This window comes from Eufriesea mexicana, unplaced genomic scaffold (assembly GCF_001483705.2).
Source record: "Eufriesea mexicana isolate 0111107269 unplaced genomic scaffold, ASM148370v2 scaffold1028, whole genome shotgun sequence".
Taxonomy (NCBI): Eukaryota; Metazoa; Arthropoda; class Insecta; order Hymenoptera; family Apidae; genus Eufriesea; species Eufriesea mexicana.
This window is the reverse complement of record NW_016909166.1, coordinates 270,169-291,677: the sequence shown is the minus strand read 5'-3', so window position 1 is coordinate 291,677 and position 21,509 is coordinate 270,169. Positions and strand designations below refer to the sequence as shown.

Genomic DNA, 21,509 nt, shown 5'->3' with positions numbered 1-21,509 from the left:
TTTCTCCGTCGTCGTGATACAATTGTGAAAATAAAAATTCCAAATCGTCAAATTTCAACCATATTTGCACAAAATTCGCAGCTCTGAAAGATGCCGAAATTTTTCGACAATTATAACAGATATATGGAATTCTAAATTTATATCTAAAACGTAAGAGAATCTTCGTATAGTGAAAAATTTTGAAAAATTTTTAAACGTTGGTTGATATATACGATTTGAAAGAAATTGAACACGTGTGCTTTTATTATATATATATATGGAATACAAGTAAATTTGAAAATTACAATTTTCGTGAAATTATTTTTCAAATTTATTGTATTGATTAATTACGATTTAAATTTGTTATCTTTAAAGAAATTTCCACGAATTCGCGTTCTTTGATGTTCGGAGATATTTTAATCGTATGAAACGTTGGATTTACGTGCGCAGGTCAATTGTTCCCCGAATGCCTTCGAATTTTTACTGCAGATTCCTCGCACCAATTAACGCGACATACATCCGTGAGTTTTTTATTAAAATATGCGAAGCGGTAACAATTACACGCTTCATACGCGTTGCAGATGGACTATCCGTAACACGGGTCACTAAAACTTTTACTGCAAACATCTAGGGACCTACTTCGGAGGGAAGATCGATTTTGCTGTTTCACCGAGTTTATTGGAAACAAATGGAAATCGCGAATTAGCGATAAATTAGAATTGAAATTTCAATTCAAATTGTACATTCGAATATATATTTTTTAATTTAAATTATATTAAATTTTAAATGACTACAAAATATATTATTATAAATATTATATACTAATAATAATAAATAATATTAATATACTAATATTACTACAAAAATATTTTGTGCATGTAAACCGAAATAATTCGTCGATCTTTATAGTAATTAATTCGATATGTATAATAAATTTGAAATTTCTTGGTGTCGTGACGTGAAGGAAAAATTACTACTTTATGGAGCAAGTATGTATAGAATTTTCTATCACGGGATTTTGTATTGTTAAATTTATGAAAATATAAATTTGGTTAATACATCGAAATACGGAATACTTAACGAGTTATAATTATCGCCATACTTCTTATAGTTTCCATATTGTAATTACGTTTAGTAATACTGAAAGATGGATGAAGAAGTATTTTTATTTTATTCTCCATCTTTACAATTTTCTACACAAGAAGTAACCTAGAGTAAATATCGTGATTAATACGAACGGTAGTATAGATATATATCCAATCACGCGAACTTAGAAGTTCAATCAAAAGCTCTCGTATAACCTCCCTTTCCAAAGATTCCAACGACTGCCATATTTCCGCTCAAACTTCCAATCCATTCATCCTAATGCAATTTACAATCCGACTAAAAATACACCTGTAATTGAACGTCTATCTGAAATATCATTCGATGAAACGGATCCATGAAAAGCATTTTCAATCGAATTAATGTACCAACATCTCTCGGATAAATGGTTATTTTCGGTAAAATAATTTTCACACCGATCGAAGCAAAATAATCGCACGCTATAGCAGGTAATGCGTTCCATTTTTAAATTACGTATCGAAGAGATAACGCGTTTCATTTCGATGAGATTGGTCGTAGAATGTCAAAGAATTCTATTGGTTGCGGGCGAAAAACGGTGCAGCCGTGGTTGCCAATTATTATGTTCCACATAGTGCGAACGCAGTTCTATAGATATACATAGGGCTTCTCTATATGCTGTCAGTTGAATCAGGATTAGTCAGTCGGTACGTCGCGCCACCACGCGCTCTGCAATGGAGGCAGTCGCGAATTACCTCCGTACCTTGACATCAGAAATTTAGTGGCGGTCCCTTTCCTAATCAGATCAACTGACTGCTAGGTTTCGCCTACTTAACCCGGCCGAATTGATTGCAGGCTGGAATTCGTTACTTCTTCCGGAAGGGATCCCATAAAATTCAGACCGTCGACGGAATTTTTGCCAAATACGGGAAAAAGGTTTTAATTAAAGGAAAGAATCGGTGAAGCGTATAATAGAATTGCAAATAGAAAAATAAAATTGGAATGGTAACATAATTTTGTTGTAATTAAATAAGGACTTATAAATCGTTTGAAACTTTGCGAGATTTGACGAATTAACACAAATTTTCTCCAAGGTTTTCTAGTTCGTCGAAGACGTAGAAAATGTCCGGTATCTTTACTCCTGAGTTCTGAATAACGAAACGAAAGAAATTCGGCTTTCCGTGGAGTGGTTGGTAATTGATCATTAAGCTACCTCTCTTTGTCATTTTTTCCTTTAACTTTGGTGCAACCTATAAAATAATTCAATTTTAGTTAAATATATTTCACGGACATATTCTCTTCTAATATGATTTGTTTACTGTTGATAAAATAGATATATGTTGTCGATCAAATTATTTATCTATCGCCGGTATACTATCATTGGTATTTATTTACCGTCGAAATTTACCTATCATTGTAATTTATTTACCGTCGGAATTTACCTACCGTCGAAATAAAACTACCGTCAAAATTTACCTACTGTCGAAATTTATGTATCGTCTAAATTTACCTACTGTTCAATTTTATCTACCGTCAAAGTTTATCTACCATCGGTATTTACCTCATATCGATATTTATCTATATTTTCATACAAACACAAAATACTTAATATTTTTCGTTGCACAATTTAACTCAATGATTTATGAATATATCTATATAATACACATTAATAAAAGAATTATTTTTTACATTTGATACGAAGTGATTTATGCGTTATATATAAAATTTTAGAACTCATTTAATGAATTTATATTTGATAAATTTTTTTTTATTATTACTTACTGTCAATAACTTAATTTATATTTAATTAATATATCATGAAAAAAAATAAAAATAAGATAAAATGTATATTTAAAACATGAAAAAATTTCAAACATTCTTAAAACACTAAATATAATACACTGAAAAAAACAGTTGATATATATTACAAATAAATGAACAATTATCTATACATGTAGTATTTGGATAATTCGTCATTCGAAAATATTATACCTCAATATCTAAGTACTACAATCAGAAAATAAAAAATTAAACTTACCTCATTTAATCGTTTCTTGTAATCGTAGGATGCATTCTGAATCCTCAAAGAGGGTGGAATAAACCAGAAACACACATTTATAAAACACGAATCTGTTACTAATCTAAAACTATCTCTTTTCTCAACTTCTTCTTTGAAGAGAGCTGACAGTGTCATTAAATGATCAACATGTTTCTCAAATCCTGAAGTACCCTGCAATAGACTCATTTTTAATCCTTTAAACAATACTTTATTCTTAGCAAATATGTTAAGAGACATCATTTTAATAGAAGTATATAATATATTAAATGATATGAACCTCGTTTACAATGTTATTAGTTTCCTTTGAATTCGATCGAGAAATAATGTTTTAAATGACAACTATACTTCGATGTAATAGGGACACTTTTCTTGTAACAAAGAGTGTAATTTTATTAAAAATTTTATATAATCTAGTTTATATTAATAACAATAAACACTAAACTTTTATCATCTTTAACATCTTTCAAATATATAAATAATAGAACTATTTATAAATTGCAATTCGTTTCATGTCAGTGGTTATAGGAAGAAACTACACAACTCAAAATAAGTGACAAAGCGACACATTTCCAAACAATATTATTCCAATTTTTTTAGTGATTTTTATTGGTAATATTCTTGATAAATAAAAGGAAAAGTAATAGTAGAAACTTTGTACACATTCTCAAAAGAGGATAAATAAGAAAGCAGTACAGATTAGTTTGTCTATTGACATGTCTGTCGATTGGTGTTGCAAGAGACGATAGAAGAAATTTCATTCGCGGAATAATTATAAAATACTAATACTTAAAATTCGTTTCATTAAAACGCGATGTTTTTTTCACATAATTTGTCTCATAACTTCTCAAATTTGATAGAAAATCTACAGAACAAATTCTAAATTGTGATGCACATTCCAATGCTAGTGTTTAAATAACTTTCTAACATTAATATTATGACATAAAAACTTATCATTCAAACCTATAATATGTTAAGAATAATATAATATGTAAATGTGTGAATAAGGAATGGAAAATTGAAAGTTTCTGGCCTGAAAGCACTGCTATCGGCAGACCCCCTTGAGAATTTCAGGAGATTCTTTTATGATCTTGAAAATCCACTGAATAGGTGCAGTATGAACATTCTTTATTCCTAACAGGGGAAGTTAATGTATGCATAAGTATACTGGCAAACACTTGAAACATAGCATACAGACCCTTATCTTCTACGGAGTGCATCGCTGCACTTGCTTAAACCACAAAGTACAAGATGCACAATTAAAGGAAGACCAGGGGAAAAAGTGCTACCAAGGCTAGTTTTTCACATATTTGCATAAGTGGTTGACACTTAAAGATTAATAAGGGAAGAAGAGGAACCTATGTATCATGCAAGTAAGCCTTATCTTGTGCTGGGAGCATGTGAAACCTTGCATGACGCTTAAGGAAAGAGCATTCCTGAATAGAAAATATTCTCTCTACCAGAAACAAGCTAAACAATTTTACTCAAATAAAAATGAATTAAATTGGACATTCCATTTATAAAAATTACCTTAGCTTGCCACATGAACCAAAATTTCAATACATCTGGTCTGCGACCACACTGCAAATACTTATTTCCCACATCTAAATCTGTAGAGTAAAATTTATCTTTTTGAAAGAGATAAGGAACCTGTTTAGAATGTGCCTCTTTAAAAATGCATTTGTGCTTAGTTAAGAGCAAAGAGCATTGTTGAGGAACAGCCAGTAATTTATGTGGATTAAATAAAATAGAGTCTGCTCTTTGTATTCCTCTTAAGAGAACACTATGCCTTTTGCTGAATATCAAACCACCTCCCCAAGCTGCATCTACATGTAACCACATATTGAATTCTTGACAAATGTCTGCAATTTCAATCAAAGGATCAAATGCACCCAGAACCGTTGTCCCTGAAAATAAACGTAATTATTAGTAATTAAAATTGTACGGTAATATCTGTTTGTCTTCACATTTGTATTATTGCTGAACAAACCTGCAGTGGCGGTAACACAAAACGGATAGTTCCCCTTCCTTTGTTCTTGTAATATATCATCTCTCAAATCGTTAACATCCATTCTGCCATATTTGTCAGTTTTTACGAGAACAACTTTTACGTCGCAAACGTTTCCCCACTTTAAGGTTGAGTAATGCGCATCTTCGGATGCAAAAAGCACGAGGTTTGAAGATGGTATATGTTTTTCCTGAAACATAAACAATGACCACGATTAGATAACATAGATATTAAATACAAACCTTCATAAGTGCTGAAAGAAACTTCAATAAATGTATCTTACATTATATTTTATTCGATCGAAACTATTTATTATGTTTATTATTCATCATACGTAGAAGATCAAAAATAAATTCCACGACTAAGAGGAATATACAAAGAAATAAAACTAGAATATTTTTCAGCCGGCATTCTAACACAGACAGGTAACGCATACGTTAAAAACCAGTTCCACTTATTTCATCTTATCATACAATCTTATAACCAATAATCTGTACCTTCTATGAGCACTAAAGTGCAAATTACATGATGCAGTAGTGTTAAATAATTTAGAACATGGCCCTTGCCACTTTAACTGCACGATCACGATTATCAAAGCTATTTATTAATGCAGGTACTCACATTTTGAACATTCTTTCTGAACCAAAATCGTGCCAAGTTAATGGCAGTGCCATTAGCGAAGGAACCTCCAGGACAGAAAAGGCCATCTCCAAGCGTAGAACCATTTCCTTCGTTGTAAAACATGCTTAACAATTTTGTAATCACAGTGTTTTCCATTAATGTTAAAACCGGTGCTACTTCGTAAGTATATATCGAGCAGTTTAACGTATCGGTTAGCCATTGTCCAGCCAAACCGTATGGGTCCAATCTAAATAAATTTTCGTTGAATAACACGTGTTGTTGAATAATATTATGCATAGTACGTTATAGTATATATTTATATAGCATACTATATATATACTATATTGTATAGAACTTATTGTTTACCTTTATTATGTATCATATAATAATAATAAATATTATATTTAATCATACATATATTTATATATACTATATTATATTTACTAACAATAACAAATGGCGAATGACCTGCTCAAGATTTTTGAAGCATTCATAACAGTAATTAAATGGTAACTTGAATTTTTAATCGCATTTTACTGAGATTAAGTAACAATATTGATGGTGAAGTACATGAGATTGTTTTACATTCAGTACATCAATGTATTGTTACATGCTTTTTGTGAATATTAAATATAAAATTGAAAACGTCGTTAACACGCATGCAAGATAAAAGTAAATTTTACGACTCAATTTCTACCTAATAAAATTCTCGTATATCAAAACCGTTAACTATAGTTCTACACGAATACGGTAATTAAAACACTGAAACTCGTATTTTTTGCTTGGGTGTGACACGTTTATTTATTTATAAAAAGACAGGCAGTATTTAAAGTTACCATTTAAAATGGTTATTAAAAAGAAACGAGTTTCATAAATAAGATTTAATTTAACACCTTGACAAGTGAATCTATTTATGCAGACCTGGCTCGTGAACGTTTCAGATCTAAGGTAATGAAAATAATTGTCACTCCTAATTCATATTTCACACTAAATTATGATAAATCTCATAGCAGACAAACAATTAATTCCAAGCATTTATAATATACAGGGCATTTCCAAACATTGCATTCAAATTAACATTAACTTGTCAAGATTTAAAATATCAAACAGATGAAAAAAGCTTATATAAACTTACGAAAATGATCATCAACCAATACAATCATGTGATACAAAATTATACAATCACTAAGCACCGTACAAGCTTCTCAATTTTTAAAAAATTTTTAATAAATAATTTTTGAACATAGAGTTACATGAACTATTTTTATGTGTTTCATGTTTCTCAAATTATTTACCTATATGCGAATAACAATTTTTGCAATCACACTTGAATCGAAGCTCATGCACTTGTCTATATCTTACCCGGAAAACAACTGATTCATGAAGTAAGGATGTCCAGTCTTAACGCTGTACTTGAAAACCTTAGACGCGATCTCCAATAGGGTATCTTGTTTACGGGGTTCTTCTTGTAACTTGAAGTTTATGATATCCTCCAAATGGCCTGGTTCTCTCCATCTCAATACAGGATTTTCACGGGATACACTTTCGAAGGTGCAATCGATCAAGGTCGCGATAAGCTTCTCGAGAAATTCTTTGTGCCTTTCCACGCATGGTGTGCTCTGCCAATCCGACATTAAAATGAACGCTTCACGCCAGAAAGCGTCGCGAAAATGGGAAAGCAACGTTGAAGCGAAAAACGCACTGATTCGCTCACGATTGACCTCTACCATATATAAGCGAGGTACAAGGTCCTTGCGAATTTACCCAATTGCGCTTAACAAGGAAACAAAAGGTCGGTATTCGGGGTAGGAAATTTACGGGACATAGTGACCGATTTGCATCGAATTAAACCTGCGAATACATTAAGCAAAGTAGCCTCGGTGAAACTGACCAGCGTGATTGATCTTGAAAATGAAGTAAGAGTTTCAGAAATGGAGAAACACTTATTTACTCAATGTAATTTAATATTTATTTAAATGCGTAATATACACAACATTTGGTATAGAAATATGTACACATGAAATATTGATAAATTATACAGAGCAAAATATACTTCATATTCAGTCCTTTATACCTTGCAATTCTCTAATCCCTAGGAGAATCAGTTTAATGTGAGCATTTGTCTTTGCTACCTGTTTACGAATATGCGTAATCTGTTGTTCCAGTAGTTTCATTCGAAGATTGATAAGAGCTAGAGCATCATTCAGCGAAAATTCCAAATAATGTCCTAAACCAATATCCAACAGAATTGTGGAAGCATCGGGAATGTGTGCTTCAATAAAGAAATTTTGTCCAATATCTACTTGAGTTTTAAAGCCGTCCTTATTAAACTGATTATTTTGAATAGTCGATATCATAGTCTTTAACTGAAGGAATTCAGCAAAATCTTCATTTTTATCATCGAGTTTCTTTTGAAACTTTGCAAGATCCTCCTTTAATACTTCATTGATAAATGTTTCAAATTTTAATATCTTTCCCTGAATATCAGGATTCATAATCGAGCAGCCTGAATAACACAAGAATTATGAAAGGATTTCATATTTATCTCATGATATTACAAGCTTCATAAAATCATAGAAACTAAATAGTGCAAGCATACAGAATATAGGTTATGATAATTGCATTATATGTTACTATGCATAAAAAATACAATTTGTTATTAAATACACTTACCAGAGATATATTATGTATAAGTACTAAATTCTTCCACGATGCACACACCGTATTATTCAAAATCAATCAATCTTGTCCAGAAATAAAACACAGGCAACCATTGAGGTTAACACAAACATAATAAGCATATAACTTGTATTTAACCATTCTACGCAATTACAAACTAACATACGGAATACTATATTTTACAATGAGTATTCCGAAGGCACAAAGATTATCTAAATACACGTACATTAGTTAAATAAAACACACTGTTTATAAACCACACGTCTAATTCAACGCTCACGACAGTGCGCCAAATATTCTTCTGGCGGAAACTACCGGGAGCTTGTAGCTCTACTGGTACGACAGATTTCTACTCGAAGAAAATGGAAATAAATTTAGAAAAGAAATTTATGCAAAGTATCTCCTATATCATTTAGAAAACGAGTAAAGATAAATTAAAACACAAATTGCCAGTTTTTATAAAATAATCAATACCTTCGTGTTATAAATAACTTCTTTCGCTTGTAATCGAACACTTACCAATCGAATACCATTACAGCAGACAACTTTAATGTCTCCAACTAAATATATATACTAGCAAATAAATAGACAAATTAGTTAAACGGAATTGTAGCAACTAATTAAATAATTACTGTATTTAAATAGTAGTGCACTTTCTTCGAATCAGGGAGCAGAAAAAAATGATGTGCAGATTCCCGATACGTATCATCGTTCCATAAATTAAAATACTGTATCTCATTGTCAGATGAAAGCGCGAGCAGGTGTTGGTGCGCGTATACCATAACTGCGTTGCATTAAAATTTATGAATCAGCCGGGACCCGAGTCCAATAACGCGAACTCGGCCTCCAAAGATGTGCTACCACTATTCAGCTCTAGGATTACATTAATTGGCTCGATAATTCGGTACTTTGTGAACGCCACGGTCGCTTGGTGTCATTGCGCGACGGCACGTGATGTAAATTTACATAGTTGCCGGCGATCGCGCTGCGATCACGCTTACCTTTGCTCATCTGACCGTGTAGTAATTCAGTCACGCGCAGATAATTCTGTAACTAACAATTTAGAAAATGCTATAGAGCTACAGTGAAAAAACTGTTGATTTCCATATTCGATTTACGATGCCACGATCTGGTATAGAGGTAGTGGATATTGCTTCGGTAAGAGGCAACCCGATTCGCGAAGGAATGAAATGTGAGAAGGGGAAACGAAAGCTGATGAACAGCAGCGTGACGTCTTTATTACGGTAAATAAGCAGCCAGTTAAGAGGGCGCATAGAAATATTAACGTAGAATTAAATATTTCGATTCTGCTTCCTAATTAAATAATATATTATTTCTTATCCGTGTTACGGATATTACCAACGATAAATACTAATAACAAATTTAAAGTAGAATTTCGATAATCCAGCATACGATGTTTGGCATAGACGATAGTGTCTGTACAGCAACATAACCTATTGGCAAAATTAGTTATCAATAGCGTAATGACGTTTGTATCACCAAATTATTACGAATTAAATTTTTCCTAATTGAAAAGAATCATAACGATCCCAAAATGCTGAATATCGATTAAGGTATATAATTTTCTGCTGGAGTGAGGTTAGGTGTAACGAAATGTTTATCTATATAATATTTAAGCTTCGATATTTAAAATTCTATTTCACTGTGAACGTATATATAAAATAGTAAAAGTAATATAGTAACCTTAACTATAATTCGAAGTTGGAATGTAACACCTACTGTCACCCTGACGAATATATTCTCGCAATGACGAACTATGACAAGGCCTATATATAAACACGTTACATAATTCACGTTTAAATAAAGCCTGCACGAGAAGCACGGCATCCAAATTTTCATTACACTTCCCTCACTAAAATAAACAATCACCAATCTTAAACTATACATCGATTAACTATTAAACGAAATATATTTTACGCATCCTTCTTTAACAAACGCGAATAAAAGAAGATACACGAACGTATATCCAAAACCTGAAAGGAAAAGACATATTTATTTATTTCAGGTATCCGGATAAGATCGAGAATTTATATTTATGAAATATGTACAGAGATAAGCACCAAAAGTAATCCCGATAACATCACCTATAGTACACAAACACGCAAACAGGATACGATCATATTTACCCAATGCCTACTATTTTACAGCACCTTAATCTCCGTGAATATCACACCTGGCGTCAAAGACTCTTAATTACCTTTTATCGAGGAAGTGAAAGCCGCAGCAGCGATAACGAAGTTATCACGCGAAACGTTGCAGAAGCTCTTCAAACGACCAAGGTGCAATCTCTTCCCTTTTGCAACGATCCTAAAATGGAAACAGCTCGGCACGATATTTTACGTAACTGGCCTCATATACGAGTCGCATTCCAGACGTTGATTGATATCGAGACCTGCATGCTACGATACTTCTGAGGTCCTTCAAGGCTATCGGGATTCGAAACATTCAAATTAATCTCGCAGCGGTACCGAAGTGTAGCCGGTAGGCGTTAGCCCGTATCCACGACCAAGGATTTCATCTAGGAAAGCACGTATATCGTGGCTCGTCCCACACGTTGCTCAAGTCCAGTGATTTCGGGTAATACCGGTTCGAGACCGGCAACTCGCGGATACTGCAATCTGCAATTCGTACACCTCTTAATTTCAAAGATGCGCGTTCTCCGTAGATCTTAATGAATATTCTTACAACACTTACCCTCCGTCCAGGGGAACACGCGCCATTTCTCGTGAAATTTCATCAACTGGATAGCGTGCTAAGCCGAACCAGGTAGCCCGGGCCTTGATCGCCTTCGGCTCGAATCGAACCATTCACGCCCATTGGTGACTTTAGTTCTTATGCGGGATTTATACCTGCTCTTGGCTCTGTCAGGAGATTTATACACTTTGTATCCGCCGGAGATGTAATTTGGCTCGGTGTTGGAATTTTCGAAAATTCTGCTCAGGGTTTGGTGAACGATTGTACGACTGCATCCGGACTTTATACAGGGTGAGCGTGAAATTCCATCGCTGGATTTATGGGTAGAGCGTGTGTCGGGATCACGTGAGAATTGTTTTCGATTTAGGGCCTCGGATAAATCGGTGTGTCGGATTTCTTGTCCCGAATACGAAATCATTCTTTCATGCGATTGAAAGATATATTTCTCTATTCTTTTTATGAATTATTCGATTGGTCGAAAAATAATATAAAATCAATACCATCTTATGTTAATCGTATCTACTGAATTTATCTAATACAGACCAAATAAATTTACCTAATACTTTTATAATATTTTTAGGAATACTACTCATCTGATACTTTTTAATAATTAATAAATTGAATTAGGAAAAATAGAAAAATTTGCCAAATTATGCAATTATTCGATTAAAACGATATTTTATAATTATAATATTTTAATATTATAATTGTAACACAGACATTTTTGGCACCCTGCAACCATAATTGGCTTCTTAGTTTTCTGAAATACGAAAAAAGAAGAGAATGACGAAGGAAAAGAAGAAATAGATTAATATTTGAAGATAATAATTCGGCACATGCAACAAAAAATCTATCGCGCAGCTTGGTCTGAAAGCCAATTAAACAGATTCAAGCGAATTAATTAGTTCACCAAGCAATTTACTAGGATGACAAATACATTTTAAACGGAATCTCCGTTGCATCGGAGTGAGATTGCTGTTTTCTTCTTAAATAAGCAATGCACATATTGTGCTGAAGTTAACCGTGACTTTAAGACACAATAGTAAAGGAACGAATCGTTTTATTGACAATGTCGAGAATGGGGGGCGGGTTAAATGGCAAGCTATAGAGGAGTCGTTTAAAAATATCGTGTTGGAGCAGCTACAGGGTGAATCATAATGTACGACACCAACGCAGGACTTACAATGTAAAATGATATAGAATTAATTCAATTGTGTAGTACGCATCACAATAGCAATCATGGTAATTACAATTATTCACGTACATTAACTATTATTGTATGTGTATAATCACTATAGAAAATACAATTATATAATAATATCTATTGTGGGATTAAATACAGAGTGATCGTAATTCTGAGATATTTATTGAAACGTTCTTTTCAGCGTATATCTGTTAAATTAAACAGAAAATTATTAGTAGCTTGTACAATTTTAAGCATTTATACAAAATTGAAATATCTAAATTTGCAATGAATTTTCCATAGTTCATATTTAAGAACATGAAGTATATCCAAGCATAATAAAGTTCTTATACGGTACTTATAGTAATTAATATAATAAATATATTAAAGTTACCTATACCATACTATATTTATCAATACAAGTTAGAATATATTTCCTATCATAAATTATTTAAAAAATCAATTTTGGCATAATGCGTGTTCAACAATATGATATTAAGTAATTGTTATACCAAAACCATCATTTACAATTACTCGAATCAAAATGCTATAGTGATTTGAACATTTCTGATGAATTTAGCAAACTGCAAACTTTGTAGATACCATTAAACGTAGTTAATGAATTAACTTTGAAAATTAAGCAATAAATCCTTTAAGACTATTCACAGTACTCACTATCGCGACATACGGAGAACGATGGCCTGATAGGACCACCATAGGATTTACAACGCGCCCCATAAAATTGGCTCTAATCGTTCTCTATAAAACTGCTTCCATCGTATCTATCAAAAATGATCAGGACTCATAAATCAAGCGAAACAAGTGGCGCATTTATCATTAAAATTTCTCGACCTTCGTACGCTCCGGATACAATCAGTCGGTGATCACGCTGTTATGACACACCCTGTAGATTCACGTCGTCGATCAATTTCTTGGTAGCAGCGAAATAAGCTCTCGCCGTGATTTAAGTTTCCTTTCTATGTTTACCAGGAACAGACGGTAATTGTTGGGGAAAAAAATGGAAGGCAGCAGAACGAATACCTAATTGCTTGGTTGTACGTAAGGTAATTTCGATTCCGTGATCCCGGTTTCGGTGGTTTCTTTTGCTTTTCGGATTGGCCACGACCGAGCAAGGGAGCCGCTACGTTAAAACGAACAAAGGACCATCAAATTTGTTAATGAACGGATACGACTGCTTTCGCATATTTAACAACGTTAGTGCTTTTGGTACTTTAACTTGTTTTTAAATCGGCGTGTGTACAGGTGTACAAGTGTAACAGGCAAAGTATACGCTGCAAGCCCGTTTGCCTGTACGCCGGCAGATGAATTAGCTATACTCGTCCTCTGGTGCATTTTACAGACAGACCGCTTTTGACAGCTATTTTAATGGGGACGAGCATCAAGCGACGTAATTGTAAATTCCGAGGCAATAAAAAGCGGAAACGAAATTAAGGTAATAACCAGGTTGAAGGGCTACTTTTCTGGAGTACACATTATCGGTCAGGAGTATGAAATCATAGACGAGGAAGATCAATCTTGTTGATAATCGACCTCTGAGTGAATCGAAAGCGACTATTTAGTATTTTTTCCTGTTTCTTTATGTCCCGCGTAATCATATGTTTGGAGGTATGATATCTATATACGTACATAGGTTTAATTGCTCACTCGTAAGTGGAAAGTAATGCTTACCTAGGAAAATGAATTAACTCCACAATTTAAATGTCATTTAGGATACTTTTCTTCCACTTTTTCATTTGCTACTTAGCCGATTATAAGCGGTCATTGGTGACTAATGACCCGAAACATGCCCAGCCAGACCTATTATCGTATTAACAAATCGTGGAAACTTAGATTATGTAAATATTCAACTTCGAGATTAACTAGTGGTACTCTACAGAAGAAAATTTGAAATGGAACGAGGATGTTATTTCTTCATAATATTCGTCTTTTTCGTCTCTTACAGCCTTTTTGCACGAACAGCAACGAGGATGTCATTTCTTTATAATACCATTAAGTTTTGTCCCTGTCATCCTTTACAGCATCTTTATATGCAGCAAAATTTATAATGCAAAATTTAATAAAAACATTATAAAATTATAATTAACTAGAGAATATTTAATGATATTCGCAATAAAACTTAAAATTTTATTTTTTCGTTTTAAAGGAATTGTGATTTCATAATATTTTTCATGTCAAAAAATCGTTATTTTTGGATATATTTTGATTTCAATATTGCGCTCTTTTAATAAATTAATATCGAAATATCGAAACTTAAAACTTAAAATTTTATTTTTTCGTTTTAAAGGAATTGTGATTTCATAATATTTTTCATGGCAAAAAATCGTTATTTTTGGATATATTTTGATTTCAATATTGCGCTCTTTTAATAAATTATTATCGAAATATCGAAAGCTCGGAATATCTAGAATTTTCAGTTTTGTGATTTCAATATTCCGCAGTACTGTGCTTCGATAATTTGAAAACTAGGCTCGAACCTAACCTCAAAATTACACCGACATCGACGATTTACGCGAGCAAAACGAGGAACACGGAAATCAAGTTGCCCAAGGAACTTCCTGCGAAGCCGATATTCCCGTAGAAAATATAATTCGAAAGGTACGCGAGGATGTAACTAATTTGCATATCGAGGCGCAACTGATTGGCTGGCTTTCCCCGATTAATTCACACGGTGCTCGAGACAATATACATCTTTCCGCGTGTGTCACTCGTTTCAGTGAAATTTCGCGATATTTTATATACGGAGGCGTGATAAAATTTATATTTCCAACGACGAATATCGAAGTGAATTAATTGCCATCGAGCTACCAACGGGCAAGGTAGATGATCGATAACATAGCTTCTGGTCACCGTCGTTGCAAATTAAAAGAGGTGAACCTGTTAATACCTTTAAGTTATTACGATACAGGGAACCGTTAATGTTCGATTAATTCGAATAAAATGTGAAAGCGACACTCCGATCGAGGCAAGGCAAATACAGGTGTGATTACAGCTTGAAAGTACGCTGCCACCATAACACTTATCCCTCCCTCCGCAAGCTTGGGAAATCAATGTGTCGATGGTTGAGTAATTGCTATAATTACCGCGATTAGATACGACAACAAATACTACATACGGATAGATTAAAGCGAGCAGTATATTATAACCGACGTTTCCTGTGTGCAGGGAACAGAAAATTGGTTTCATGGCTTGACACGTATGAAACTTAGAAGTATTCTTTTTGTCCGGGAGGCATGAAGGTGCTTTAAATAAATGTCGCGGGGTAACTGGCGATGGAAAATGATACAGTAATTCGAAAGGAAATTACAATATGTAAGCTGCGACATATGTGGCAGAAAGTAGTAAATCCTTATCTTCGTACAATAGGTAAACTAATTTATGATGAATAAATTAGGGTTGTAAATTGTATCCCATTGCTTTGGTCGACAACGGATTGTAATTTAATCATTAATACTTATATATCGCATAAATTTTTTGGAGAAGTATACTTATCGCTTTAGTAACTTAGGTTATTGCTATTCCTAAATTACGTTAGCAAAACACCGTATAAATTTCTTATTATTCTGTGTTCAATTTTGAATTATTTTATTCCTACTTTGCACAAATTCCTTTGGACAGTGGGCAAATGTTGAATAAATTATTGTTGTATATTTTCTGTACAAATTGCAACACGTTGCAATCTCAAAGCGAAGCTTCAAGTTGGAAAATATCGTTTCGAAATAATATCCTCGATAACTGTTTTAACGAAATTGTTATTCGATTACAATTAAGGATGGAAGATGTGTATTATATATAAAATTTTATTATTATTGTGTATATGTTATTACGTTGTATGATGTGGGTATAATAATCGTACATAATAAACGGTAAGTAAATAAAAATAAGCAATTGAATTACAGTGAGTAATAATTATAATATGCAGCATGGGATAAATAAACATTACGATATACCGGGTTGGCTGAAAAATAATATCGATATTTTTAATGGAGTATAAAATAGTAATCATTTCGTTTGAAACCGAAGAAGTTTTATTAAACAAGGTATCGACCATTTTGACCTATAATATAATCTCAATTAGGATCATTGCTTTCTATTAAAAAGAAAGATACGATCTACAGCAAGAATCTGATGCAACTTATTGATCAACCTAATACATAATATAGGAAGTATATTATAATATTACACGCGTACAATTAAGTGTACACGAGTGCAATTAGACATGAATATAATGTTACACGATAATTATACGGGTATGCATGAAAAAACGAAGAAAATTAAACAAGCATCTTCTTCTACATTCCACGTCGTCCATTTTTAATCGCTTTGCATAATTCTAGCATCCTTCGAGATTGTCGAACACACTCGAATTACGTCCGCATCTCTTCCAGATATAAACTTCGACTTACAGTTACACCTTCACATTCTTCCTTTGAAAATTGAATCTATCGACGTTGAATTCGCCATAATTCTACGTACCTTTCCTATAATAAACTAACCTCAAACGAACTTATATTTTCTTCTGCCTCCACTCATGGTAACAAAAATTCCGTTTACACTGAAATCCTTCCACTCGAATGATCATCGTCTCACACGAATTTCCCTACTTCTTCACGATAACTCCTCCATAATTATCCACTTCGTTGTTATCCACGTTATTCCGCTCGACGTCTCCTAGCCCGGACTCCATCGAGCGTCCGCCATTACGGTATACCGAAAGTCGAGTGACTCTTTGTCGAGATAACGACGCGAGATTCCGTGCTTTTAATCATCATAAAAAATACATGCTACTGGTTAAGGGTTAACACTTCGTTATCCGACACCGAGCAGCCATCCATCTCGTGGCGAATGTGTTTCCCATCGGGGCTGACAAGAAACGACGACACGAGGATGCACGTGTGTACATGCGTGTGGCGTCTGCGTTCAAGTGGAAACACGCCGGGCGTCGTAACCGGCATAAGTACGGGAATTCGCGTATAGGCCTATAAAAGTCTTCGCAACGTTTAACTGCGGCGTCCCGGGCATAAACTAAGGACTATATTGCTTATATAATGCAGAAATATACCGCGGCTAAGGCGATGCAACGCTTTTATACGTTCTCGAACCGACCGACCGACTCTCATGGCTTTCCTGCGCTAAAATTTTCTTGCTTTTCGCTTTGGCTTTTTAAACCCCTCCGACTTCCCTACCACAAGTCCCTCTATCAACCTTTTCTTTGTTCTGCCACCACACGTCCGTGGTACTTATAGCCGGGTGTGTAACAATTTACTGCGTTCCACTTTCCTATTTCTCTGTTCGCTTATCTATTTTGCACCGGGTAATACCCCCGTTAATGAGTGATAAGAACGATTTGGCGAAAAACCCCTCGAGAGATTTCACCCTGTAAGCACGATTTTAGCGTTCGTCCAAGGATTCTTTTGACCTCACGGTTTTAACAATATTCAGGATGCCACACGGATCTCCAGGGTATACAATGATATTTAAGGTTTTAGGTTTTATTGCAATTGCGGGATTTTATAATGTCGGGGATGGATGGTGAGAATTCGCGGAAGACATGTATACGACGCTAATGGCGCCGAATTAACGAGGCATTTGCGTGCGGCCTTTTTCCCTGTCGCGAGCTGGGTCCAGATTTAACCGTGTGTAATTGGAATTTTATTCGCCTGTGAGAAAAAGTAGCGGGATTCGTTAGAGAGCCACGATTTCACTTGGAAGGTGAGAACTGATGGTTGCCATGGATCGATGGTATTTTTATTCGTTTGTGAGAAAATATATCGTAATTTATTCGAGTTCCATGATTCAATTTGGAAGCTAGATTTAGTATTTACTCGTTTAATATCGTAATTCATTAGTTGCTCGACTGGATTTGAAAATTTGAAACCAATAATTTCTGTGAACAAATTGCTTCGGTTGGTGTCACAAATCTTACTCGTCTACGAAAATTCATAAATTTATAGTTATTGAGTTATATCAATCGAGTCGTATCAATTTATACTTGATAAAATGTAACAGGTTTACCTTTCACCATGACAATACTGACCGCGCCTCATAATGGCAAAGTGAAGAAAAAAATTCAATAACCTTGCACGTTTTTTCCACTCGTTACGCGGATATACCTTTATCCTTTTATTTATTAAGAAGCTAATAACAAACGAATTTCCCGAGCTCCTGACGTACTCAATTACAAAATATTTTAGTTTCCTAATAATAAAAGAATATTTATTGTTAAATTCAAAGTCTGAAAGAAGTCAAAGTAAAAATTTAAATGAAGCTTAAAATCCCACTGCTTATTTGCAAATGTGTACCAGAATAGCCGGGGCAGCACTAATTACGTTAATACCTCGAATCCGAGGCACAGATAGCCTTATCTGTACAATGAATCTGATATAGTAAGTGTACTAGGAATAAATAAATAAATTTGGCTTAGTAGCAAAACAACAAACAGGGGAACTATTTTGGTACCTATAATTAATTGCTGTATAAATCATAACGAGGATATATCCAATTTTCTAATTAACATTCGTGACTATCACTGTTACGTCCACTTGTGTAACGGTAACCTTATTTCACACTGTGCAAAATCAGAATGGTAGAGGAAAACAGGATCGAATTTCTAGATCAGAGGAATGATCGATTCTCGAAGCTACGGAAACACGAAATTACACTCGAGTTTTCGCTGGAGACGAATTCGTTGAACGAGATTCGTTGAGCTGAAAGGTGCAATAGACCAGGATAGGTGGAAAAAGTGAATAGAGAAATTATGAAGCGGTAATCGTAAAGTTGAAAGCCACAGACAACGGCGATTTTATAGGCGTTATCGGTGTAATCGTAAAGCTTCGAATTTAATAACACGTGGCGCTGTAATTATTACACGTACATGTATCTAACAGCAATAAATGTTCCACAAAGGCCGCTGATTATCGTTAAATTTAATTAACCTTTTATTCGTCTATAATTGTGATGAAAATCATTTATATAGTCTGCCTTTCTTATTAAACGAAAGATTTTAATTCGATAACCCTTTGGTGAATTTCAAAAAGTTATACCAAAGCCGTGTTATTAAACTGTCAGCCGGTTTAATTTATGGCACCAAAGTAACGAGAAACTTTAATTTCTCAACAAAATTTCGCGGTAACGTAAAGAATGGTAATGTTCCCTTTTTAATCTTAATTTTTGTGTTTAACGATGTATCCCGGGGTATAATTATAGTCGTAAGTAGATGCGAGCAAATTGCAGCGGATATATGTAATTCGAATTCCCATTATGCCTATAATTTAATATGCATATCGTCCTAATAATATGTACACTACATAAAAGTACTTACGTACTTAACGTATAAATGCATAATAAAGTGCGTACAAATTATACTTTTTCCAATATGTAATAAATAATAATGCATACAAAAAAATATCATATTATAAATAAACCTCGAGGATTAAACTTGAAAAAAAATAGATATATATATAGTCGGAGGACTAATCGAGTCTCTGCCAGTTCTGACGTCTATATAGATCTCAACTTAAACCGGAATCTAAAAAAACCATCATCGTTCGAGCTTCGATCGTTGCACCAAAAAGTTCATTCTTCGCAGCGACAGTGTTTCTCTTTCCACTGCAAATTTGTTACATTTAACTAAATTGCAACACGCAGGAGCCTCGTCGCGCGCCGCTAATTACCAACATTATTCGTGCACGCGAGACGGACTCCACGGCTGTTCTCCTCGCTGTCCGAGAACGTTCGCCTTTGTTTTTCGAGGAAAGGCACTAAAGGTCGCGTGTACAGGTACCCGAAGTATGGTCACGATCGCGATCCTTGAATGACGAACGAAGAAGGATTTACCGACGCAAGAGTCTCGACACGCGTAACATCCGTGGGTTTTATCCAGAGAACCGAAACAAGCGGAACACAGACGTTGCTAATGCGGAGGATCTATGCTGCTGCGCTCACGGGATAATGCAAAACATCTTGATGAATTGCTAGAAATTTAGTCCCGACCAGTTGAACAAATGCCAAGCTGATGTGCACTTAAATTAAACATTAACGGAAACGCGTGGATTATTAATGTACATAAGTTAATTAGCAAAGGATTACGAAAGTGTAGGCGGCGTAATTCTGAGAGGATGCTGATAGAGATTATTAGGCGATTTGAAAATACTGAAATTTTGATTTCTAGCGATAATTCGTAATGAATATACTAAATATAACCTTCATCCTAGCTCGATGAACATCAAATGCTAATTTTGCACGAGTGGTAACAGAGGCTGCGTGTTATTTTCACCGTGTCGTTTATTAGTCAGTTGTTTGTTAGTATTAGTTGTTGTTTGTTAGTATATCTGTGCAATTTTTTGTTTACCAAATGAAGAGAAATGTGAGACGTCTGTATTCGCGATCTCTGCAGTATAAGTTACAAATATTTTCTATGTAATACCTATATTTTACAATTTATGAAAAATTTTAGTACTACCAATTGTGATTTTAGAAAATTCCATATTATGGAATTTAATAACAACCGAATATTAATAATTCAGATACAGAAACAAATATTTGGAAAATTTCATTAATGAAAATGACAAAATTAATAACGAATTTCCTCACAATTTCATCAGGATCTGAAAATAAACTATATATATACATATACACTTAGTCAATATTTCAATTTTATGGTCGAGAATGCGTAAATTAATTAATTAAACTATAACATAAAATCTGAAAATTTTCAATATTATGAAATCTACATACGCATATAAAAGCAGCCTAATTATACTTTCACGATAATAATAACAACTTCGGTACCTTGAACCTATTAATCCAATTTAAGGAAAATCACAAATAAGTAATATTCTCACGACTAAAAATCAAAGAATAAGAAAATACAGCGCGTCTGAAATAAAGCATCGAAGAGCAAAATTGCATTGGTCAAAGTGACCAATTTCCAATAAGCTCATACCTTAGCAACAGGACGGGGCGCAAGGACTGACAAGTAGCCAACAAGCAGTCGAGAGAAAGAAGAGACGAGTCCAGCTTATTTCGAAGTGCGTTACTCAAACCGGTGTGTCTCGTGCAATCTGCATAAGTCGTACAATCGTTCGGTGTTCTTCAGCCCGCGCCATCTTCTTCGCATCCTCGTCAGTCACCGTGGTGAAATGGAACCGGTATACACGCGACTGTCCTTGTCTGTCCCGCGACGTCGC

The 21,509-nt window shown here is 34.2% G+C and overlaps 2 protein-coding genes across 3 annotated transcripts; both read right to left on the bottom strand.

Moving 5' to 3' along the window:
* Positions 1-980: 980 nt before the first annotated feature.
* LOC108547467 (cysteine sulfinic acid decarboxylase) lies at positions 981-7,431 on the bottom strand. 2 transcript variants are annotated; one of them, XM_017900015.1, is made up of 7 exons: positions 7,089-7,431; positions 5,727-5,973; positions 5,088-5,295; positions 4,909-5,004; positions 4,628-4,707; positions 3,080-3,271; positions 981-2,291 (listed from the first exon to the last, which is right to left on the bottom strand). In XM_017900015.1, the coding sequence occupies exons 1-7, from the start codon at positions 7,358-7,360 to the stop codon at positions 2,115-2,117; spliced, it is 1,272 nt and encodes a 423-aa protein (XP_017755504.1). In that variant the 5' UTR covers positions 7,361-7,431; the 3' UTR covers positions 981-2,114. The 2 variants fall into 2 exon arrangements, with proteins under 2 accessions (XP_017755504.1, XP_017755503.1); XM_017900014.1 differs by having other exon boundaries at positions 4,628-5,004.
* Positions 7,432-7,726: 295 nt separating this feature from the next.
* Uxt (Uxt prefoldin-like subunit) lies at positions 7,727-8,447 on the bottom strand. The gene is made up of 2 exons (XM_017900018.1): positions 8,400-8,447; positions 7,727-8,232 (listed from the first exon to the last, which is right to left on the bottom strand). Exon 2 carries the CDS (start codon positions 8,219-8,221, stop codon positions 7,787-7,789), a length of 435 nt encoding a protein of 144 aa, XP_017755507.1. The 5' UTR covers positions 8,222-8,232; positions 8,400-8,447; the 3' UTR covers positions 7,727-7,786.
* Between the last annotated feature and the right edge of the window lie 13,062 nt (positions 8,448-21,509).